Source organism: Phascolarctos cinereus, unplaced genomic scaffold, assembly GCF_003287225.1.
Source record: "Phascolarctos cinereus isolate Bilbo 61053 unplaced genomic scaffold, phaCin_HiC Scaffold_4;HRSCAF=312, whole genome shotgun sequence".
NCBI classification, from domain to species: Eukaryota; Metazoa; Chordata; class Mammalia; order Diprotodontia; family Phascolarctidae; genus Phascolarctos; species Phascolarctos cinereus.
In genome coordinates, this window is record NW_027555847.1 from 15,649,901 (window position 1) to 15,674,987 (window position 25,087).

Genomic DNA, 25,087 nt, shown 5'->3' on the forward strand with positions numbered 1-25,087 from the left:
GGTTCTAAGACTGGCTTTCTACTATTTTAGCAGAAATCTCTCCAGAAGCATGTGTTAGTTCAAGAGGACATCTCCAGGAATCTGGCTAATGAAGAAAAGAAAAACAGTGGCTGCCGTCTCTCCTAGGTGGGGCAGAGTTCTCTTTGTCTGGATCCTCTGTGATGGCAGATGTGGTCAGACTCCCTATTCTCTGGTGCTGGTGGAGGTTAATTGGCATCCACATGTAGGGAATTTATTCAGAGGAAAAAATGCAAACTTTCCTTTCGGCATTAAAAATCCAAGGCTTTTAGATCTTTGAGACGGTCTTGCTCACACCCTCATTTTACAGAAGAAGAATCAGGCCCAGGGAAGGGCAATGACCTGGCCAAGGTCACAGTGGAGGCCTAGAACCCAGGTCTATTCATGTCTCTGAGAAGAGGATCTATTTAAAAAAGTGAGAAACACTTCCCAGGTGAAGAAAAGCAGGGAGAAGTCTTAACCTGCCCCTTACTCTGCGTCCTTGGACCTCAGTCTTCTGAATTGAAAAAAAAATGAGGGGTGTAGAAAAGATGATGCCTATGGTCCCTCCCAGCACTAATGGTCCTGAATCTCCTAGGCAGCAGCGAGTGGGGGACACTGAAGGAGGACTATAGGAGGGAGATAGCCCTGTGAGAAAGGAGAGGAGGAGGAGAGCCAGGTCTTGTCCTTGGGGAGGTCACAGACAAATGGGATTGGTCTACACTTGTGAAATGAGTCAAGGGCATGGGCTAATGCGTCACTTGGTATGGTGAGAAAACACTGCCTTTGGAGTCAGAGGTAATGAGTTCTAATCCTGCCTCTGCCACCTGCTGCCTGGGTGGTCTTGGAAAAGCCCTGTCTTTGCATCCCTGAGGCCTAAGCTGGGGTTTCTGAGGTAGAAAACTTTGGTCAAGGCTAAAGGAAAGTACCAGAGTGTTTGCAAGATGTGACTGTGCAGATACCAGGGGAGATAGTCCACTGCATGCAGTATTTGTCGACTGACTGACTTACTGAGCTTCAGTTCCCTCTTCTGTAAAATGAGGGAGGGGGGTGAGGTGCTTGTTAGCCAAATTTTTGCAGAGCCAGAAGAGTTAAAGTGTTTGAGTGCCCTGCATTCTCTGACTTAGCCTCTGCTCAGCTTCTGGTATGAGCCTCTCCCTTCTCTTCTTCTCCCCTCCCCCTCTAGCCCCTCGTAGTGGAAACTTCTGCAAAGGGAGAGGGCTGATGGGGTCAGAGGAGAAAAAACAGTGGGCTGTTTTGCAGGGTGACCGGGCCTGCACTTTGGTCCAAGCCCACCATGTTCTGCCTAGCCCCATCTGAACTGAAATGATAAAATTTCCCCATGAGTAGGAATAGTTGGGCCCTGCTCCCAGGAATGAAAGGTGTGGATGCCTGTTGAGTAGGGATGAGTTAGTTATGACTATAATAATAATAATAGAGTTTGAAGGCTTGCTGTACATATGTCATCTCATTTGGTCATTACACATGACCAGTGAAGGTAACATGTTCAGTGAAACTGGACAGGACCAGTGAAATTGACATGACCAGTGAAAGTAACATGTTCAGTGAAACTGGACAGGACCGTGAAATTGACATGACCAATGAAAGTTACATGTTCAGTGAAATTGGACAGGACCGGTGAAATTGACATGACCAGTGAAAGTAACATGTTCAGTGAAACTGGACAGGACCGGTGAAATTGACATGACCAATGAAAGTTACATGTTCAGTGAAATTGGACATGACTGGTGAAATTGACATGACCAGTGAAAGTGACATGTTCAGTGAAATTGGACATGACTGATGAAATTGACATGACCAGTGAAAGCAACGTGATGGAAGACTTGTCTGGTCTTGGGTTGCTGGATGGATTGGTCCAGGGTGAAGAATTGGCTATTGGAGTAAATCCAGGTTTGTCATGGGACTGAAGCTGTCTTGAGGAGAGTTCAGAGAACTGTCCTGGGGGAAATTAAAGTAATGCTGCTAATTGTAGTAACATTATTATTTATTAGTGTTAATTATTATTCCTATAATGCTTTAAGGAAAAGCACTTTATGTATGTTAACTCAACATTTGTCTTGATATCATCAGAACATAAATTCAGAACTGGAAGGGCTCTTAAAGGCATGGGGCAGTAAAGAGATTGCCAAATTAGAAGACCCAGGCTCAAATCTTATTTCTGCCACTGTTTGACCTTGGGCAAGTCACTTAAAGAGAGTTGTCACCAAGCTGGCTTCAGGGGGATGATGAGTTTTGCAGCCACAGAGACTGTCAATGGCTACCAACAACGATAACCAAAAAACTGTGACAAGGTCATGAGGTACATCAGGGGACAAGACAGACACCACCGGTAAAGAATTCACAGAACCATGAAATATTGCTGTAATGGAGGTAAAATGGTGTTCCAGCTTTCTTGGGAAGTGCTGTGTGAAGCATCTCTGTTTGCTCAACTGTAACACGAGGGTTTGTCCTTGAAGGTATTTCTCAGCTCTAGCCCTTTGATTCTGCTAGCCGGGCAGGAGTTAATTTACAAGCATTTAAGGGCTTACTGTATATGGGGAATACAAAGAAAAAAGCGAAACAATCCCTGCCCTCAAGGAGCTTACATTCAAATGAGACAACTTGTATATAATAAAGTGTATATATAATATAGGGATACCGGGTAGTTTGAGGAGGGAGAACCCAAGCAGCTGGGAGGGTTCAGGAAAGGCCTCCTGTAGAAGATGGCCCTGGAGCTGAGTCTTGAAGAAAAATGTGGAAATAGAGGGGAGAAGGGAGCGTGTTCCAGAAATCAGAGACAGACTGAGCAAAGGCGTAGAGAGGGGTGTCATGTGTTCAGAGAACAGCAAGACAACTGGCTTGCAGAGTGATTCCTAAGAAGTTCAGTCCCCTCATTTTACAGATGAGGAAACTGAGGCCCAGATTACTTTCCCAAAGGCACACAGGTAGTAAAGAATAGAGGCAAGATTTGAACCCTGGTCCTATTTGCTTCAGTTTCCTCATCTGTAAAATGAGCTGGAGAAGGAAAGGACAAACCACTCCAGTATCTTTGCCAAGAAAACACCGAATGGGGTCACAAAGAGTCAAACTCGACTAAAGCGACTGAATGTCAAGCAACTGGGGCTCTTGCTCTCCTCCCCCACATCCCACTTTATAGTTTACAAAACTTTACACTTATCTAAAATGAGGAGAGAGCTCTTCTGCAGAGATAGTGCACTTAGCTTATAGCTGGCACATAGTAGGTGCTTAATAATGTTGATCGATTCATCAATTGATTGTCATAAGAAAAGTAGATGCTGCTGGGGAGAATCTGGCCCAGTCTTAGAGCTGCGTTAGAGGTTGGAAGAGAACTCTGTGCTCCAGGATGGGGCAGTAGGAGGAGAATGGATTCTCTGGCCCATTCCCCGATGCCAGGAGGAGGCTGGAGGCTGGAAGCAGATGCCCTGGGCCCCAGGGAGGGGCAGGAGGTGGGGCCCCTGGAAATGGCCCAGGGCTTTAAGGCCCCTGCAGCTGCTTTGAACCCCTGGGCCAGCCCAACCCTCCTGATTATGGCAGATCTTGTCATCCCCAGGGCTGCTGGCAATCTGAGAGGGAGGCCCTGTGTTAGGAGTCAGTTGCGGTCAGGAGAACAAGAGGGAGAAACCCAATACCTCTCAGCCTGAGCACACTCCTGGGGTGTGGAGCACTTGAGCCAGGAGACAAAGGCAGGCTTGGGTGGGGGGAGGTTTGCTTTTCAGAGGGTGGCTGGGTAGCAGGCAGCCCTTTAAAACCAGGACAAACAGTGGGCCCAAGCATCTGATTTCAGGTGGCTTGCCCTGCCCAGAAAGCAGGACTGGGTGGAGGAGAGAGAGAGAGAGAGAGAGAGAGAAGAGAGAGAGAGAGAGAGAGAGAGAGAGAAATACTCCGTAAAGAGAAAACCTTTGATCTGTCCATTCCTGTCATAGCCCCGTCCTGGAAGCACCAGAAAGAGTAGCAGGAGGCAGACTGAGCTGGGAATGATGAGACAAGATGCCAATCGATGCCTGCCTTGTTTGGCCCTGGGGAGGATCCCTTTCTCCAGTTCCTTTCTTGTCCATCCCCCACCTCCCAGAACACACATACAACCTGGAGCAGATTTCCAGGCTTGCAGGGGGCTGGGGTAAGAGAGAATTCAGTCAGCTTTCCTCCTAGAAGGAGAATCCTAGATTTCTAGATGGAAAACTCCTTAGAGGTCATGTGGTCCAACACCCTTAATTTTTACAGTGAGAGGCTGAGTTGCCCAGGGTCCCCAGGTAGTGAGTAGAAGACCTTGGATTTACCTGCCAAGGGAAGTCAAACGGGCCAAGTTTGAATATTGTGGTCTTCCTCTGTGAAAGGAAGAATAACATTCTACTCAATAGCTCAATTTTTCATGAATTTCTGATCTCATCAGTGTGAATACCCTGTCCCCCAGCACAGATTATAATCTTATTATAACATTTTCAACAGCCCTTGGGGGTCAGCATGGCCAAAAAATTCACCCCCCTGAAAAGAAAGTGGTAACAAGCATCTCTGAGCTTAGCCAGGCTGCTCCTTGGACGCTAGACACCCAGAATCTGTCACTGGACCCAAGCTGGATCATCAGGCATTAACTGAGGGCCTACTATGTGACAAGCAGAGCTGCAGATAAAAGGCCAAGCGTCCCTGACTGAAGGAGCCTCCATTCTATTGAGTGGCACTCTTCCAGCCAGTGGAGGACCTGCCCAAGCTTGAGTCCCATGGCATCACCTTTGACTCCCCCACAGTCACCTCTGAGCAGCAATGAGGCGTTGGAAGGGAATCCACCTAAAAGAGAAGTTGATTTCAGTTTGGAGGTAATTTGGGAGCCACTTGGCAAAGTCCCTGTTCCTTACTCATAGAGAACAATTGCTGATTTTATAGCTGCAGATTTTGGAGTGATTCTGCTCAGTTACATGAATGAATGAATGAATGAATGAATGAATGAATGAATGAATGAAAAGCCTCTCCCATCTCATCCATCAGTTGTGGGAACCACATACTAGGAAGGATACTGAGGAGCTGAAAAGCAGCTACAGAAGATGGTGAAGGTCCTTGAGGACATTGTGGAAAGATCAGTTGAAGGAACTGAGGACAGTTGGCCTGAAGAAGAGTAGATGGGGCAGGGGGAGAGGGAGCAGGCATGCTAGCTGTCTCTGAGAACCTCAGGAGGAGTGATTTGTCCTGCCTGGCCCCAGCAGACAGATCTGGGAGCAGGAGGTAGAAGCTTTGGGGAGTCAGGAAGCCCTCCTAACGATCGGAGCTGTCTGGATGGGTGGATGGGCGATCTCATGTTGTTGAGACCCTTCCCCGGTCCCCGAGACCCCTCCCAGTGGCCGTTACAGTCCCTCGTGTGTATTCCTGGTGGCTGTGGAGCCCTGATTTTATGCTCCCCCATTCAATGCTTACTGGGTGCTACTCACTGTAATTGCTGGGGTTTTTTTTTCTTCCCACGCAGACAACACAGCCTGCTTCAATTCACAGAAGCTGTGGGTTGCCTCCTTTGCATTAGGTGGCATTTCCATAGTCAGAGGGAAGTACCCCTGCGGCCTATTTCCCTTTTGGAGGTCCTCGAAGGAGGGTATGAGGAGACTTGGAGCCTTTCTGATGACTCCTGCTGCTGGGCTCATCTCAAAATACACACCTACCTTCCCTGAAGGATGGAATTTTCTGGCATTAAAATCCCAGCCATTTCATAGATTTTAGATCTAAAGGTAAAAGGGAACTTAGAGGCTACAAAGACCAACTCCATCATTTTACAGGTGAGGAAACTGAGTCCCAGGGAGATGAAGTCATTTTACCCAGGCTAATAACACACAGCTACTAAGTAGCTGAGGTGAGATTCAAGCCTCTGCTTGCCTGACTTCAGCATCCTATACCATATGGCCTCTTAGGAGAAGGGAGAAATGCTAGTCCCAGCCCTGAATCATGACCCATCCCCACTCTTTAGCAGCAGCTCATTTAGATGAAGAGCACTTTGTACCCTAAAGATCCAATCCCAGACTCCCCCACCTTCCCCTCTCCCAAGCCTGCCCTTATCAGATCTTGGAGACACTGTAAATATTTAATCCCATGTATTTTCAAATTTGTTCAGGGCTGATTATTTAATCCCGTTCCTCCCTCCCACCATCCCTAATCCATGTGAATGTCAGAGTGAGAGCTGCAGGGAATGCTGGGGCCAGGGGAAGGGGGAGAAGGAAGAGGAGGGGGACTTGGAGAGAGAGGGGGCCCTAGAGGACAGGCCTACCCATGTGTGGTTGTCCATGTCTAAGAAAACATATCAATCAGAGGAACCTAGATTCAGATAAGGAAGGGACCTCCAAGGCATTCTAGTTCTACCCAATCCTTTTATTAATAAGGAAACTGAGGCTCAGGGAGAGTAAGTGATTTACCCAGGATCACACAGTTACCAAGTAATTATAGGATCTCCAAAATGGAAGGGTTGTCGGAGCTGTAGGGGGTACCCGTATCTGTGAACCACGGTCCATCCCCTACCAGGGGTCATCTCCCCTCTTCCTACAGACCTTCAGCCAATCAATCAACGAACATTTATTAAGTACCTGCTATGTGCCAGGTACATTGCCAAGTGCTAGGGATACAAAGAAAGGCCAGAGACAATCCCTGCTTTCAAGGAGCTCACAGTCAGAATGGAGGGAGTCAACACGCAAACACCTATGTACAAAAAAACCATAGGCAGGATAAACTGGGAGATAATAGACTGAGGGAAGGCATTGGACGGAGTGGAGTGAGGCTGGGTCAGGAAAATATTCTTACAGAAGGCGGAATTTTAGCTGGGACTTGAAGGAGGCCAAGAGATAGAAATGAGGAAGGAGAGTGTTCCAGGCACAGGGAGGGGAAGGGGGGGACAGGGAAAGGCATGGCTGGAGCCAGGAGATGGAGGATCCTGTTCAGGGAACAGGCAGGGGGCCACTGCATCTAAGAGTAATTGGTGGGGAGTGGGGAGGAAGCTGGGAGGAGGCTGGATTATGAAGGGCTTAGACTGCCCTTGGAATTTTGCGTTTGGTATTTGCACCTGCCGAGGGAAATTCATCAGACCCCAGGAGAGCCCACCTTGTCAGATCATTTTTTCTGACTTCAAACCTAGATGGGTCTTTTTGCATCTCCCACCTGGGGCTCCCAGTTTTATCCTCTGGGGCAAAGCTGAGTAAGACTGTTCCCTCTTCCACTTGACAGTTCTCCAGCAGGACAAAGCCTGTGCCTATGTGAGCCATCGAGGATAGAGGGGAGGTGGGAAAGAGAGGGTGGGAAGATAGGAGGAAAACTGTGTGTGTGAGCACGCATGTATGTATGTGAGTGCATGTGTGTGAGCACTCACATGTGCTATGTGAGCATATATGTGCACACTTGCATGAGCACACAGACCTTTGCTCTAGGCAGAGGATTAATGGAACCTTCGGCTGGGACTCTGAGAGAGGGTTGAGATTTGATGAGAAATTCATTTGAATAAAACCTGGTGCTTTGAGCTTAGCCCAAGATTCTGTTGTCTGATATTATCTTTGAAGAGACTATGTCTGTGGCTTTAGGGTCTGCTGAGCTTAGCACTGGTTGTGGTTACAGCTACAGGACTCTGGGAAAGTCACTTAGTCTCCTGGTGCCTTTGTTTCCTTATCTGTAGAATGAAGGTTTAGTCTACATAACTTCCGAGAACTCTTCCAGCTTTTGCTCTGAGGTGCCATGGTCCTAAGCGGTTCACATTGGAGAAGAAGAGAGGGAGGGGGCCTAAGATGGGTCAGAGGCTCTGCCCCATATTTGATTCTCATGAGTTGGCTATCTTTCCGGGCTCACTTCATATCACTTTCCTTCGCAATCTCTCTATTCTACCCCCAAAGTGTCCTGCTTACTCTTCCCCACACTTAGTATTCAATCGTGTACCTCCTTGACTTTGCAAAGGCCTGTGTCCAGGTCACATGCTTAGTGATGGACTAATTCTAAAAATACCAATACCACCGACCCCCAAAAAGCACAGAAGGCACCTGGTCTTTCTTTGGGTCTTAAACTCTGGTCACGATACTGGTGCCTGCTAACAAATGATGAAAGCTCGTAACTTCCTCTTGGTAGAAATGTGGGGGTATACAGGTTCAGAATGCTCTTTATGATGTGATACAATCATTTTGTCAGTCAGTTTTGCAGAACTCTTTTTTTTAAGGCAATTGGGGTTAAGTGACTTGCCCAGGGTCACACAGCTAGTAAGTGTCAAGTGTTTGGTCTGAGGGCAGATTTGAACTCAAGTCCTCCTGACTTCAGGGCCAGTGCTCTATCCACTGCGCCACCTAGCTGCCCCTTGCTGAACTCTTTAGGGATGGTTTGAATGAGGATGGGGAAGGGAAGTGGAGTAACCATCCCCACCAAATGCCAACCAGTTGCCATCCATAACAAAACCTAGATGAGACAGCAGCGCCCCCAGACGGAGAGAGAGACAGGAAGCAGCATGTTCCAGGCAAATCAAACCACCGCCACCCTCACCTTGATCCCCAGCTCCCCTCACACCCTGAACCCAGGAGCCTTGGGAAGATTGAGGGCTCCAGCCCCGAGCCCGCGGCTGCTGTCCTGGGAAGATGCCCCTGGGAAGATGCAGCTGCAGGGGCTGCAGCTACTGGAGACCCTGAAAGGAAAGTTCTGGTCACCCAGTCCTTGGAGCCATCAGATGGTTAAACATTTGAAACTGCTAGCCTCTTATCAGTGGAAATGACGTTAAAAAGGACTCCTGAGCCTCTGCTCTTGTTTGAGGACTATGAGATCTGCCATCTGCAGAGCACCTTCCCTGGTGTTGTCCCCCATTAGAATGTGGGCTCCCTAAGAGCAAGGGCTGGCTGGCTCCTCCCCTTATAGCCCCAGCACAGAACACAGTGCTTTGCATACAGTAAGTACTTAGAAAATACTTTATTTATTCATTCATCAAGAAATATGTTTAGTATAAAAAACAAGAGGCATGAATACAACTTTGAAAGAAAATCAAAGCCAGGAGGAAGCCAAAACACAATATTATATCACCTTGCCCATACAATAGTTGTGAATTATTTGCCTTTTCGTTCTTACCAAATTAAATCAGCCATGTAAATGAGCAAAAAGCCTTAATGAAATTTTTTAAGAGAACTCTAGTGAAATGAAAGTATATGTTTGCTGAATTGTTTCATGTAGAAAGCATGTTTTCCAGATAACAGATGATTGGGAGGCAGTATTAAAAAAACAGACCCTGCTTTACCAGAGACCAAGTGTATTCCTACCTGAATCCCAAAGCTAAGTGAGCCCTTAACTTAAGCTCATGCCTTGTGACAGGTTCTTAGGCTTTTTCGTATTGTGGTACCCTTTGGCAGTCTGATGGAGTCTGTGGACCTCTTCTCAGAATATTATTTCTAAATGCATAAAATACATTGGAATACAAAGGAAACCAATTATATTGAAATAGTTATCACAAAAAAATTTTCAGCAAGTTCATGGACCTCAGCAGTTCAGAGTCCTTGCCACAGGAGGATTGGTGAAAAGACAAGGGCTATTTAGCCCAGAAAAGAGAAGACAGTTGGGGGACATACCAGTTGTCTTCAAGCCTCTGAAGGGCTGTCAAGTGGAAGGTTTATTCTGCTTGGCCCCTTGAGGGCAGAACCAGGTACAGTGGGTGGAAGTTACAGAGCAGCAGATTTGAGCTCAATGTTGGGAAAGACTTCCCAGCAGTCAGGGCTAGCCCTACGAGGTCGGGGGGGGGGGGGGGGGGGCGGGGCCAGGAAGGAGCAGGTTCCCACTCACTGGAGGCTCTTGATGGGGAGATGGATGTATGATGTAAGATAAATGAGATTCTTGGTCTGTCTGGCCAAGGCCCTGGCCAACTCTGACATTCTTGGATCCTGTGAATTCCAGGGGAGTGAACACAATTGGCAGTCTGACTTTCAGCATGGCTGAGGCCAAGGCCATGGACATTCATGCTGATGAAAAGGGGACACCTGATTTGGTTACTAATACAACTCAGGGTGTCCTGCAAGACATCCACCCATCCCACCGAGCCACACTGCTGACATCAAACTCAAGGGCATTTCTGGCTTTGAAGATCTTTTTTTTTTCCCCAATGGATCTCAACTGAACTTGAGTTCTGGGCCTTTGGGAAGACTCATCAAGGTTACCCCACTCGTTGGCTACAGAGTTCTAGGCACTCCTCGGGTCAGTCAGTGAAAGGGAATATAAGTAGGAGGAGAGCCTGGGGAGCAGTGCCATGGAAACCCAAGGAGGAAGAGCAGCCAGAAGGAGAAGGTGATTAGCAGTGTCAGAGGCTGCAGAGAAATCTAGAAAGTTGCAAATGGTGAAAAAGCCAATAGATTTAGCAATTAGAGGGTCATTGAGAAAGCTCAGTTTCAGTTGATTGGTGATGAGAAGGCAGGCAATAATCCCCGGGCTAACAGGCCAGTGAGGAGAATGGAGAGTAGGGTGGCCTTCTGGAGACAATAGGCCTCACCCCTTTGGAGAACACAGCTCAAGCTTCCCCCAAAGCTCTGGCTTGTTCAGATTTTGATTGTTTCAGAGAGGGAGTCTCCAGGGACCCCATCTGAGGTAGCATCCAAGAGGAAGTAGTGAGTGAGACCACTCGGGAGGCAAAGCCAAGCCTACCTTATTGAAGGGGCTTGCCCAGGAGTGGGCTGGGAAATGCTTAACAACCAGCTCTCTAGGGGGAAAAACAGTATCTTTGACATGCTTTTAAGTCTAATCAGCATTTTTTAGCATTTTCTCCATCACTTTTTGAAGTCTTAAGCAATAAATCAAGTCCAGATTTGCAATGTTTGCCCATTTCTGAGCTGTACCTGTTCACACTGAAAATTTAATGATCAGTTTGCTCTTCACCAGATCTGAGCCAGTTCCAGCATCCCCCTGGCCCCAGCAGAAAAAGGGAAGTGTGTTCTCTGCATAGCCTTCTCCTTTTCACTGCGCCCAGTTTGAGACTGGAGAATAAAGCCCAGATCTGTGGGACACCCCTAAGTACTCTGTACTTTTACTTAGAGCTAGGTAGGATGTCAGGGAACATCTAATCAAAACCTCTTCACTTTACAGAGGAGAGAACTGAGGTCCAGAGAGGAGGATTTGCTCAAGGTCACACAGGTGGTCTGACCAAACAGAAGTGAGCCCTGAACTTGAGATCATGCTGTAGGAGGACTGGGGCAAGGAACCAGGGCTGTTCAACCTAGAAAAGCATTTTAGTGGGAGTTGAAATAACTATCTTAAGTGTTAGAAGGGCCACCCCTTGGGAGAGAGCTCAGACTTATTCACCTAATGGGTGGAGATCATAGTGTGGCAGAGGTGGGGGCTAATGGGTAACCTCAGGTGCCCAGCTATGGCTGGTACCCTGGGGGAGGCCATCCCTGTCACCCCCATGACTAATGGCTTCCTTCCGACATTATCTCCCAATTACTCTGTGGAAGATCTTGAATGGAGGTAGAGATTTGCAAGTTGTCTCCTCAATTAGAGTGTAAGCTCCTTGAGGGCAGGCATTCTTGCCTTTCTTTGTATCTTCATCACTTAGCACAGTGCCTTGCATATGGTGAACACTGAATAAATGACCTTGGAGTCAGGAAGGTGCTATTGGCATTAGGAGAATTCAGAAGTTCTTCTGACCTTGAGGACATGTATAACCAATATGCTCAAGTGATGGGCTTCGGTGGTACATGTGAGATGCTCCCCTTTACATTCTGCTCACTGAGAGTTATCACAGGGCGTGACAGGGTGATTAGCATGGTGTGTGTGTTGGGGGGAGGTTCTCTTAAATAGAATAAACATATATTAAGCACCTACTGTGTGCTAAGCACCAGGCTAGGTACCAGAATGCTCTTGGGTCTTTGCACATCTACTGTTCCTTGTTTGTGTCTGGGTGCTTTGCTGGCCCATCATTCTCATTCTCCTGGGAACTTGTGTGTGTGTGTGTGTGTGTGTGTGTGTGTGTGTGTGTGTGTGGCTTCCTTTCGGGGCATCTTATGTCACTGTGTCAACCTAACCTGATGTTCCTGAGTCCTGGGAAAGGCAGCAGCATTCAGGTGTGGTCTGTCAGAATTCTGTGCCCTCAGGCAGAAGCTCTGTCCTGTTTAGAATTGTCTGAGACTACATTGCCATTCTCAGGCTAGCAGGAGAGCAGGGCAGGCGCCCCTGGCAATAAGTCACCAGGGAGAGGAGATGAGAACAAGGGTGGAGATGAGAGCCAGGAAGCTGGAGGGCATGTGTGTGTGTGTGTGTGTGTGTGTGTGTGTGTGTGTGTGTTGTCTGCCTTTCCCTCTCATTTTGTCTTTCTTGGGTTGTGTAGTGCCTAGAGAGGTGAACTTGGAGTCAGGAAGACTTGAGTTTGAATCCTGCCTCAGACATTTGCTAGCTGTGTGATCCCTGGACAAGGACATCTCCGCCTCAGTTTCCTCAACTGTAAGATGAGGATAATAATAGCACCTACTTCCCAGGGTTCTTGTAAGGATCAGATATATACAAAACAATTTGAAAACCTGAAGGTGCCATTTGTGTGCTTACTCTTATTATCATGGTAGTGGTCTGTCTGCCTGTCATTGCCATCATGACCGTTTGTCTATCTTGCCTGTCTTTGGCTCTCCCTTGTGAGAGGTGCTTTCAAGGGAGCTGCAAAGGAATGCTAGGGTTGGCCCCAGCTTGGCTTTCTCACACTGGGCTTTCAGACACATTGTTTTGGGCTCAGAAACTGCTCTTAGGGTCCTGGACATGATCAGGGGTCTGGTCTTTAACAGAGTCCCTCCCACTTGATGGGATCAGCCTCAGATCCTCCCTAGGCTTGCCACAGAGCCTGGGGCCTGAGGGGGTGGTTTGGTGAGTGATCCAGGGCCCTGGCTACTCTCAAGGGTGTCCAGTGCAGGGGAGGGAACGAGGGAAGGATGAGAGTCAGTCTGTGCAATTGCTGGCTTCTGACATCAGCTGAGCCTTGGGAAGGCCCCTTCGTGCCATGGGGGGAGTCATGAGTCATCACAGTAAGTGATGTAAGACACACTCCCCATAGTGAGAACCAGTAGAAGCAGGGTCTGCATCTGGGTATATTGAGCAGATGTGTGACCAGAATTGGGCGGCACTATAAGGTTTACTATACAAAGTGCTTTACATATGTCATCTCAATGGATCATAGACACGTGAGCACATGCATGTGAATCTTGCATCTGTGATGCCAGCAAGGCAAGAAGCCTGCCCCTCACTGTGGTTTGTAGAGGAATGGTTGACGATCCTGGAGTTTGAATCCCAACTTTGCAGGACAACACAAAAGTCCCCTCACTTTGCTGGGACTCAGTTTCCTCACCTGTAACATGAGGAATTCCTGCCTTTAAATCCGGGGCTCCACTGTATGTTCAGGATTGCTTCTAGCAGGCAGGCTTAATCGCTGATGTGGCTGAGGAGCTGGGCTCCCTTGCAGAAGGGTCTCAGCAAGCCCCAGGCTAGTCCTTGGGATCGTTTCCTGGAGATGTCTTCCCTTCTCCCCTAGGTAGGTGGAAAGGGCCTGTAGAAAGAAAAGTAGATACAGGGTAATTTCCCACTTTGGGGCACCAATCATGTGACCAGGTCTCATGGAAACTGTTACCGTTTTCCTCTCTGTTGCCGTCTCAGCTTTCGCCTTTTCTTTGGCGGCTCATCTCCATCTTGGCTCAGATGACGTCCTGACTGCACGCAGGCTAATGCTTCGGAGGTGCCTTGGGGCACCAGAGCTTACCGATCTTTTGAAGTTGGAGTCCATGTGATTTTTTGGTGGTGGTGTTTGGTACTTATCGTATCTAGCACCTTTTGACCTAAAGCAGGAGTTCTTAACATGGGTCCATGAACTTTTTTTTTTAAGAATTTTGATCACTGTATTTCAATATAATCAGCTTCCTCTGTGATACCGTGTACTTTATTTTGTGCATCAAAACATGATCCTGAAAAGAGGCCCGAGGGCTTCACTGAACTGCCAAAGGGGTCAAGGACACAAAAAGGTTAAAAGCCATGATCTACAATCATGAGGCTCCCACTGGCCTTGGATTTCTTTTGCTTTGTTTTTCAACCTCAACCAAAATTTCCAACATGTTTTTCACCATCCTCTCCATTCCCACCTTCATGTCAAATTCAGTTGTTGTTATTCAGTCTTTTTCAGTTGTGTCTGACTCCTCATGACCTCATCTGGGGTTTTCTTGGCAAAGATACTGCAGTGGTTTGCCATTTCCTTCTCTAGCTCATTTTACAGATGAGGAAACTGAGGCAGAGAGGGTGAAGTGACTTGCCCAGGGTCACACAGATAGTGACTGAGGCCAGATCGGAACTCAGGAAGATGAGTCTTCCTGACTCTCAGCCTGGTGCTCTGTGAGCTATGGCGCCCCCTATTTCCTTATCAAAAGTCACCTTGTATCAAAATTCACAGTGACTTGGCATAAAAAAAATTCTTCCTAGCATTTCTCCACCCCCTTGACCCCTGAGCTGATATCAGCCAGTCATTTCAACTAGCACTTTAGTAAGTACCAAGCCCAGTTTTATCCCGTGGCCATCTTATTTTCACATTCATTGTGGATGCTAAAAAGGAGCCGATGGAAGGTGCCCAAGTGCCCCATGAAATTATGTTTGTTATACCTTTGGACACGCACTAGAACCAGCTTCTCCAGCTCCTCTGTTTGCCTTTCCAAGGAGAACCTGAGAGCGACGGTCCCATTTGGCCACAGCTTCTTCCTGTCTTCTGTTTTTGTCTACCCTAAGAATATCAGTCCTGATGCGGGTCCGCTCTTCTAACACCTGTCAATCCACTAGTCAGTCAATCAATCAGCCAGAACAAGTGTTTATTATGAAGCAGTCTACTATGTGCTGGGCACCGTGCTAGGCACTGGGGAGCGCATGCAATAGATGGACAAAAGGTACATTTGGAGTACTGCCAGTGAGGGCTGTGTTTCTATGTGACCTAAAAATGGCGTGATTCTTGGCATCTTCTGACTCCTTTCCCTCCTCCCTGCCATCACTGAAGACACGGGAAGGGCCGCGTTGTATTTTAACTTTGTTTCAGGAGGTGTTATGGCCAAAGAGTCTTTCTTCTAATGACCTGGGACTGAGCATCTGTGTGCTTTGCTAGGCTGGCCCTTGCAGCATTACTGTTACCGGAATTAACCCTGAGAGGCAGCCCACGCTTAATCCCGCTTGGGTGTGTCCTCCCACGCTCGTTACTTTTACCTGGAATGCCGTCTCCTCCTGGCCGCCCATCACATGGCCTCACTTCAGCTGTTGCCTCTGCCACTCACCTACTGTTTCCACCTGTTGGAATCCTCTCCAGTGCCTCGTCCCTCTCCCTGAAGCCTTTCCTAATCTGCCCACGCAGGTAGAAGCGACATGGTACCTCTCCCAGAGCCATTAAATTCTGGTTTGTGTTTGTCCTGGTATCTTCATGGGCGATTTCATGGCTGCACTGGAAGCTTCTTATGGAGGGTCTTAGTCACCTATTTTTTCCAGCAGCTAGCACAGGGTTTTTGTGCTTAGTGGATGCTGGGTAAAAGTTTGTCAAATGAATGAGCGACTATCCTCCCCATGTCCCTACTCCTTGACAAAGCTTTCCTCTTCCTCTCAGTTTCTCCCCTTCCCCACTCCATACTCAATTCTCCCTGGCATATCTCATAGGCACCATGCACTGAAGCGTCTGAATTCCCTGATTCAGAAGAAATCTAGGTGATATAAAACCAAAAATATACCAATAAAATGCTTTTTTTAATATTCACTTTTTCATATATGCCAAGGATATCAACTGAACAAGTTTTGGAAGGTCCATAATGAGCACTCTGTAAAGACTGGTTGATTGGTTAATGGATTGACTAATGGACTCAATGCCTTTCAGCCAAGTTGATTGTAAAGTGAATCTTTCTTAACTGAAAGACGCCCGTATGGTCCATTTCACCTCTCCAGGGATGGTACTCCTCAGGGAACAGGAATAAAAGTCTTCACCTTTGGAAAAGGAGACAAATGTTTTGCTCTAGGATAAAATGCAAGCCCCCTATTTTGATTTGTTTTTGTATCCCCAGTGCCCAGCACAGTGTATGACATACAGTGGGTGCTTAATAAATGTTTGTTGGCTTGAATAATTTTGGCTTCCAATACAATCTTGCACATCACTTTTTTGGGAGGGAGGGGGTACAAGGAATTCTGTACCATAAGGAATAAAATGAGGGAACTCTCTGTGCCAGTGGAGACCAGCACCTACAACTTACAGTCTTAAGGAGTTGTCCGAGGTCATTAAGATGTTGAGTGAGTTGCCCAAGGTCTCAAGATCAGACATATATGTTAGAGGTAGGACTTGAACCCAGCTCCTCTTGACTCAGCAAGGTCTCTAGCTACTACACCACACTACCTCTCATCATGGCATAGAGTACACAGATGCTGGCTAATGATGAGAAACTGTGTAGATTAAAATTAAAAATAATGGTAATCATGGTGACTGGCATGAAGGCATAGTTCTGTAGTCAGCACTGGTTGAAATTCCTAGACACAAAGAGAAATCATTTTTGGTCAATGTCTATGAGGAGGGATGTCTCGAGCCCTAGGGGTCTGGGCTTGGCTCTCCACTGTTTAACATTTTTATCAGGCTGAGATGAGAGGGCTCATCACATTTGCAGGTGACACTGAGCTGGGAAAGGGCAGCTAAGCCCCTGGATGACTCAGGGTCCAGAAAGACCTGAATAGGTTAGAATATTGAACCAAATCTAACAAGATGACATTTAATAGGAATAAATGTAAAAGTCCTTCACTTGGCCTGGGGAAAAAAAAGCCACCTCACAAGTAAGTACGAGGTGGGTGAGTCATCTCTAATCTGAATGGAGGATCTGAGGAAAAAGCTGGGGGTTGGTTTTAGTGGCCTGAAAGCTGGTTATGAGACATCAGCGTGCTAACCAGCTTGGACAATGGGAAGAGATGCAGAAGAGGGTTTGGGAACAGGGCAATGATAAGTCACTGTGTCCTCAGATGTGCTCAGACCCCATTGGGAATGTTGTGTTCAGTCGTGTTCAGTTGTCCTTTTTAAGAAAGTAATCTGGAGACTATTCAGATCCCTAGAGGTGGCTAGGGGTACCACATTTCTGAGTGCAATGGGGTCAAGAAGACCTGAGTTCACCTCCAGCCTCCAACATACCTATTAGCTATGTGACCCTGGGCAGATCACTTCATTTCTGCTTGTCTGTCTCCTCAACTGTAAAATGGGGGTAATAATAGCATCTATTTCTCAGGGTGATTGTGCAGATCAAATGAGGTAATATTTGTGAAGTGCTTGGCATATGGTAGGCACTTAATAAGCTTCTCTCCCTCCCACCTCCCATCTAGAAGACAAACAGGGTGGTGAGGGACCTCAAGGTTATGCTCTATGAGGGTCAGTTCAAGGGAATGAGACTGTGTGGTCTAGGGAAGAGGAGACTTAGGGAATGGCCTTCAAGTATTGAAAGGCATATGTGGAAGATTTGTACAATTTGGCCCCAGAAGCCAGAACTAAGACCAGTGATTGGGCCCTTTTTTTTGGTGGGGGGGGGGAGGCAAGTTTAAGTTTGACTACAGGAAAAACTTCCTAACAATTAAAAGTGCTCCAGAGCAAAATGGATGGCTTGGAGAGGTAGTGAGCTCCCTGTCATTCTATGTCCTCAAGCCAAGCCTGGATGAACTTGTTGGTTATATGATAGAGAAGATTCTTATTTGATGTAGACCAGCCTCCATGGCCCCTGAGGTATTTTCCAATTCTGTGTTTCTGTGATAGATTGTGTGTTCTCATCCTCACCACACATCTGCAATTTGGGTATTGTTATACTGGTTTTACAGATGAATAAACTGAGGCCCAGAAAACTTAAGGGACTTCCCCAAGCTAGTTAGTGGAGGAGTCTAAATCCAACATTCTTCCTGATCTGACCTGAGGGCTGCAGGCACTCTCCTTTGGGAATATCCAGCCCGACCTCTCTCAGGAGCTCCGGGCTTGCATCACAAGCTACCTGTTGACATCTCAAACTGCACCCATCCAGAACAGAACTCATTCTCTCCCTCCCTCCCCACAAATGCTCCCCCTCCATCCTAACTTCCCTCAAACTGTAAAGGACTCCACAATCCTCCTAGTCCCTCAGGCTCCCAACCGAGGTGTCCTCTCCAGTACCCCAGTCTCTCCTCCCCACCCCCTCCATAGCCAATCTATTACCGTAGCCTATTGATTTTACCTTTGCAGCACCTCTTGAACATGGCCCCATCTCTCCTCGGATGCTGCCGCCCCGCTGAGGGGGACCCTCATCCCCTCACACCTGGACTGGTGGTGGCTCTGCCTGCCTTCTGTCTGTCCTTTCTCTAATGTAAACTCTGCTCAGTGATTTTCCTAAAGTGCAGGTTCTAGAAACACTCACTCTCACTTCCCCCCAACCCTCCATGAACTTCGGTAACTTCTATTCCTCCAGGATCAAATATGAGGTCTTTTGTTTGGCCTTGAAAGCTCTTCACAGCCCGGCCCCTTTCTCCCTTTCCAGTGTTCCTACCTTACCCACTTCACACACTCTACTAGCCAGAACATCGGCCCCCTTACTGTCCTGTACACACATGACACCCTATCTCCTGGCTGTGGGCCTGCCCCCAGGCCTGGAATGTCCTCCCTCATCAACTCTGCCTCCCTGGCTTTCTTCAAGTCCCAGCTCAAATCTCACCTTCCACAGGAAGCCTTCTCCAAGCCCTCCATTCCAGTGCCTTCCCTCTGCTGATTACTTCTCATCTATCCTGTCTGTATCTTGTTTGAAGATGTTTCCCCAGTGTAACCCCCATTAGATTGTGAGCCCCTTGAGAGCAGGAACTGTCCTTTCTTCGTCTCACCAGTGCTTTGCACATAGTAAGCACTTAGTAAATGCTTGCTTGCTGACTGACTGCCTGGGACAGAGAAGGGATAAAAGAAAAAGAAACTCACCCACTGCCATCCCTTAGTGCTCTGACCGGGTTAGGTGCTTGTGTTCAGAGTTCAGCCTGGTAGAGACGAGCCTGAGGGAAGATGGATCCTACATCTGAATTTGAAAGGGACCAGTAAGATTATGTGGTGATGAGGCAAATGAGTCCACAAAAGGATAAGTGACCTGTTCAAGGTCACATAGATTTAGAGTTGGGAGGGGCTTTTGAGATTATACAGTCCAACCCTCTTGCATTTTACAGGTCAGAAAACTGAGGTCCAGATTCCTGGAGAAGGGTTAGGCAACCTACCCATACCTATGGTGTGTCCCTCTGAGCAGTACTGCCTTTTGGGGGGGAGGGGAACTCAAGGAACTGCGCTTTCTGGGGAAAACTCTGCAAATGCTTTAGTCTCAGGAAGAAAGTGAGCTCTTCTTGGCTGCAGCAAAGTCAAGGGTCTGATTTGTAGCCAACCTCCGGTCAGTATCATGCTCCCTACCCCCAGCGAGTTGTTCTAAAAATGCCTGCGCATCCTCCAGGGGGTTGGTAAATGGGCGGCCCGGCATTTGTTAGATGGGGCTGGAGGCTCTTCAAAGCTATTTTGCCTGCATTAGCTCCTAAGTAATCTGGCCCTTCCAAAATTCTTCAGGTCAGTTTACCAAAGTGCATGATGCCGTGCTGGGCACTCAGGATGCAAACGTTGAAAAAAAAAAAAAAGGAAGCATTTCCTGCCCTCCAGAAGCTTCCCTTTTACTGGGGGAAAGGCTCAGTGGGAAGAGAAATAAATACAAAATATAGACAGAGTTATACAAAGTATCATTTCAAGAGGGAAAGAATAGTAACAACTGGGGGAAGGATGGGAGCTGGGCTCTGAAAGAAAGAATGCCCAGAGGCAGCTGTGTAAACTTACAGGAACTGCCTAGGCAAAGGCGTGGAGATGGGAACATAGTACACAGAAAGGGCAAGGAGACATGTTTGCCCAGAATGAAGAGAATGTTAAGAGGAGCCATTTGGAAAGCTCTGTAGATGAGAGCCTGAGGCTAGAAAGGTAGATGGGGACTAGATTACTGGAGGCAGTGTGGGACAATGGATATGGAGTCAGAGGACCTGGGTTCAAATCCTGGCTCTGCTATTGACTGCCTATGTGACCTTGGGCAGCTCTCTTCACTTCACTGGAAGAGGAGGGAGCTGGACTAAATGATCTTCAAAGTCCCTCCCAACTCGAGCTCTATGCCCCTCTGGAAGGGAAAGGAAGAAGCACTTATGTAGCGCCAACTGTGGGCCAAGCACTGTGCTGAGCACTTCTTACAAATATTATCTTATCTGATGCAGATGCTATTATTATCCTCATTTTACAGTTAAGGAAACTGAGGGAAACGGAGGTTAAATGACATATACGGCTAGTTAGTGCGTGAGGCAAGATTTGAACTCAGGTTCTCCCTACTCCAGAAAGGAAAGAAAATAGGAAAGACATTTTCATATAGCACCTACTATGAGCCAGGCACTGTGCTGAGTGCTTTACAGATATCTCATTGGAGCCTCCCGACCACCCTGGGGGGAGGTACTGTTACTGTCTCCATTTTACAGTAGAGGAAACAGAGGCAAATGGTGGTTAGGTGATTTACCCAGGGTAACACAGCCAACAAGTGTGTCAGGCTGGATTTGAACTCATTACTTGTGTTCTATCTACTGAGCCAGCCAGCTGTCCCTGTATCAGTGAAATCATTGATCCAGCCCTTGTCTCTATCCCTCAGATTGCTGACACATAGTAGGTATGTACACCTGTTCAGGTTGCAGACAAGGCACTCACTTTAATTCATGGAAGGAGCTTCCTCGTCTGGGAGTTCCCCATCTATCAGTGACAGCCCAAGTCCAGCTCCCATGCCTGCGCCTAGCGCCTGGCACACATCAGGCCTTTGTTTCATCAATGCTTGTTGCCTGACTGTGTGATCAATTGTCTTTTCCAGCTGCTCCTACCAGGTGGACTGGGGGCCTGCACCTAGGAAGCAGGATGAAAAGATGGCAAACTTCTTGTTACCCCGGGGCACCAACAGCTTCCGCCGGTTCACTCGAGAATCCTTGGCAGCCATTGAGAAGCAGATTGCAGAGAAGCAGGCCCGAAGCATCGCACAGGAGAGCCAGGACACTCCGACTGAGGAGGAGAAGCCTCGGCCCCAGCTGGACTTGCAGGCATCCAAGAAGCTGCCGGACCTTTATGGCAACCCACCCCGAGAGCTTATTGGGGAGCCCCTGGAGGACTTGGACCCCTTCTACAGCACCCAAAAGGTGAGCTGAGGCCCAGGAGCCAACAAGCTCACACTGGATGGGGGAATGGGTCTAATCCTCACGAGGTCTGGGGGGTCCAAGGCTCAGTCAGTGAGTTTCGTGGGATGGTGTCCCCAAATGATCTCTGTTCTAATCCTCGTTTCCAGGTTCCAGGTTCCACAAAGTGAGGCTGAGCTTTGTTGTTAAAATGGGAACTTCCAGGACAGAGTGTCCCTCATCTTTACATAGCCTCCATGCTTTATGGATTAGTTACCCACAGCCAGTTTCTCATCCTGACAGGCTTCCCCCTCCAGAGATCATTGACTCCTCAAATGGGACAGGAGCCCTGTGATTGAGCAGGCAGTAGGAGCAAGCTTGGTGGGTCTGTAGCCCCAACGCCTGCATTCAAATTCCAATTCTGTCACTGTGACTTTCAGTAAGAAACTTCCCCTCTCTGGACCTCAGTTTCCCCATCTGTAAAATGAGAAGGTTAAACTGGATGGCCTTTAAGGTCCTTCTAGTCCCTTTTTTCTTTCTTTCCATTCTTAATTTTTGATGGAATTTGGATTCATGACTTCATTGGTATGGAGATCTCCTAGGTCAGCATTTTCCTTGCAAGTATCTGTCTTAAAGAGTTACCTAGGGCATACTTAAAAGTTAAATGACAGGGGCAGCTAGGTGGCACAGCCTTGAAGTGAGGAGGACCTGAGTTCAAATCTGGCCTCAGAACAAACACTTAACACTTACTAGCTGTGTGACCCTGGGCAAGTCACTTAACCCCACTGCCTAGCAAAAAAAAAAAAGTTAATTGACTTGTCCAGGATCATCCAGGGTACATCAATGGCAAGATTTGAACCCAGATCTTCTCGACTGAAAGGCCAGCTCTTTATTCATTATATTACTGCCTCTCAGACTGCTTTTTTTTAATACATCAGGAAACAGAGGCTCAGAAAAGTTAACTCATTTGCCAGGGTCCCACCCAACCTAATCAAGACTTAAAGCCTCTGCCTCCAGACTCCCACCATTCTTTCCCCTCCAGTTACCCTGTGGTTCCTATGTCAGATGGTCTCTGCACACATTCAGGGCACTCACTGGTTTTCCTACTGACCTCAGCTAAATGTAGAATGGTGGAGGCTGAGCTTCACCAGGAGATATGGAGCTACCCACTGCAGCCCCCCCAGGGAATGCCTTGAGGACACTGTGTGACATGGAGACAGTCTGGTGCCATCGTACCCTTCCGTTGGCATGGAGACCTGAGAGGAAGCCCAGAAGCAAATCTGCATCTCCTGGGCAGGCCAGAGGGGCCGCTGTGCCTTCTCTCCTGGACTTTCTTTTACTGAGGTCTGGCCGGTAGTGGACCAGAGGTTTGGGGATGTGGGGGCCCTTGCCAGTCTGGGTAGCCTAGGTCAGACCCACCACTTTGGTCTAGGATAGCACCACTCTGGGCTTCCCTGGGGAAGGGAGAGTAGGCTTCTTCCTCTTGGGCTGAGCATTAACCCCTAGAGCCCTGACTCCCATGCCAGCCCCTCAGCCTCAGCCTTCTCGGGGGCTGCTTCTCCTCAGGCTCCTTGGAGCCCTCCCTGTCGTCTCTGTTTGACCTACAGGTGGGGCCTCCTGAGCCTGTCCTGGAAGCTGCTGGGGGGGCTCCCTGAGGCTCCTCCTGCACGTGGAGAGCACAGGTAGCTTGCTCCTGCCTCACACTGGCTCTGCCCTGTGGCCTGGCCCAGCATCCGGCCATCTCCCTGCAGAAGGAAACAAGATTTGCATAGGGATGCCGGCCTTTTCCCGAGAAGAGCTGGGCCCAGGAGTTCAGGCAGTGATGGAGACAGGCCTGCTGAGGTATTAGGTCATAGCATCCTGGACCTGGAACAGGAAAGGACCCCTGACACCATCCAGTTCTGATCCAAGCTCTGTCCCCCCTTATTTTACACATAAGGAGATTGGGTCCAAAGAGGTTAAGTGACTTTAGATCATAAAATCCTAGACAGAACTAGAAGGGACTTCAGAAGAAATCTAGTCCACCCCACTCCCCCTCATTTTACAGATGAGGAAACTGAGGCCCAGGGAGGTTCTGGGAATTACCCAAGGTCATACGGAGGAAGAAACAGAGGTGGATTTGAACCCAGTTCCTCTGACTCCAAAGTACATGTCATTGACTTCCCTAGTGGCAACTGGCCTGGAGAGAGAGAGAGAGAGAGAGAGAGAGAGAGAGAGAGAGAGAGAGAGTGAGAGCAGATGTGTGTGTAATGTGTGTGTAGTGTTGTAGAAAGTGCTAAATGTAAAGCCAAAGGATTGGGCTCCAGCTCTCAGCTCTGCCACTTGTGGGACTTTTGGCAAGTCCCCACCCCTCTATGGGCCTCAGTTTCCTTATCTGTAAATTAAGAGATTCCCGATGACCTTTGAGATGTAATGGAATGTTGTGATTAGCTTCAGATCGATCAACCTGGGTTCAAATCCTGCTTCAGCCACAATAATACATTTGTGTGGTCTGTGTGTCTGTGTCATGGTTAGCCACAAACCTCCACTCAGCCCCAGCCTTGGGGAAGGCACTGGTGTCAGTGACTATATTCAGGAGTGAGAGTGCAGGTGGGTCAGCCTGTCTGTGTTCTTGAACGTGTGTGTGTGTGTGTGTGAGAGAGAGAGAGAGAGAGAGAGAGAGAGAGAGAGAGAGAGAGAGAGAGAGAGAGAAAGAGAGAGAGAGAGAGAGAGAGAGAGAGAGAGAGAGAGAGAGAGCGAGAGAGAGAGCGAGCACGAGTGTGTCCATTTTGGTGTGTGATTACAGGACAATCCATGCTGACTCTCCATCTGTGATGAATGTCTGAGCTGTACAAGCAGGTGATTGCCAGCCTTTGGATGGCCATCCCTGTTAGTGGGTCAATAAGCCTTGGAGGAAGGTTCCAAAGGAGTGTCCTAGGAAATAGCAGTAACTTTGGGTGGAGGAACTGAGTGAAAAGCTGGTCTGGAAACCTTTGGTTTATAGCAGACAGGGCTGAGGTCAGCATCAAGGCTTGAAAGTTGAGATCAAGATCAGGGTCGGGGTCAGCCCAGGTTAGGGGAAAAGAGAACACACATTTATTAAGCACCTACTATGTGCCAGCCACTGTACTAAGCACTTTACAAATGTTATCTCACTTGGTCCTCACAACAACCCTGGGAGGGAGGTGCCATTATCATCCCCATTTTACAGGTAGGGAAACTGAGGCAGATAGAAGTTAGTGACTTTCCCAGGGTCACACAGCTAGTAAATATCTGAGGCTGGTTTTAAACTCAGGTCTTCCAGAGCTCTATCCACTGTACCATCTAGTAAGGCAGAAGTCATGGAAACCACAGCTCAGACTGAGGCATTCTATGACATTGCTCATTGACAGAATGATGACACATTTAGAAATGAAAGGTATTTAAGAGATCTTCTAGTCCAGTGGTATAAAACTCAAATAGAATTGAAGATAGAGGGGAGAGGATACTAAGCCATTCAGAAGAATCCATGTGGGCCACATACTGAACTTTAAAAAGCACACATTAATATTATTTATGTTTTATTGCATTTATGTATTTTGTTCAGTATTTCCCATTTACATTCTCATTTTACCATTTCAATCAGATTTGGGCTGCACATGGGAGTCTTCTGGGTTACATGTGCCCCGGTGGTATTTTACATCTGATCTAGTCCAACCTCATCATTTTACAGATGAGGAAACTGAGGCAGGCAAAGATTAAGTGATATGCCCAGAGTCATACAACCAGTCAGTGTCAGAGTTTGGATTCCTGATACCAAGACCAACATGGTATTATCCCCAGTGCCACCCTGAGTCTCAGACACATTTAGTCTCCCACCTCTGGTCCTCCACCTGGCAGAGTGCAGGGGAAAAACGGGAGGGGTGGCTTGAAGAAAACTAGGAGGGAAATTTCTGAAGTCTTCCCCAAAGAG

General features: G+C 47.8%; 1 protein-coding gene across 1 annotated transcript in view; it reads left to right on the forward strand.

The window, feature by feature from the left end:
* LOC110197030 (sodium channel protein type 5 subunit alpha-like) overlaps window positions 1–25,087 on the forward strand; it is a 188,873-nt gene that overhangs the window by 23,285 nt on the left and 140,501 nt on the right. The window contains exon 2 of the mRNA XM_078152081.1: window positions 20,862–21,180. Within this exon, the coding sequence (XP_078008207.1) occupies window positions 20,914–21,180 (267 nt within the window). The 5' untranslated portion in view covers window positions 20,862–20,913. The remainder of the gene's footprint in view (window positions 1–20,861; window positions 21,181–25,087) is intronic.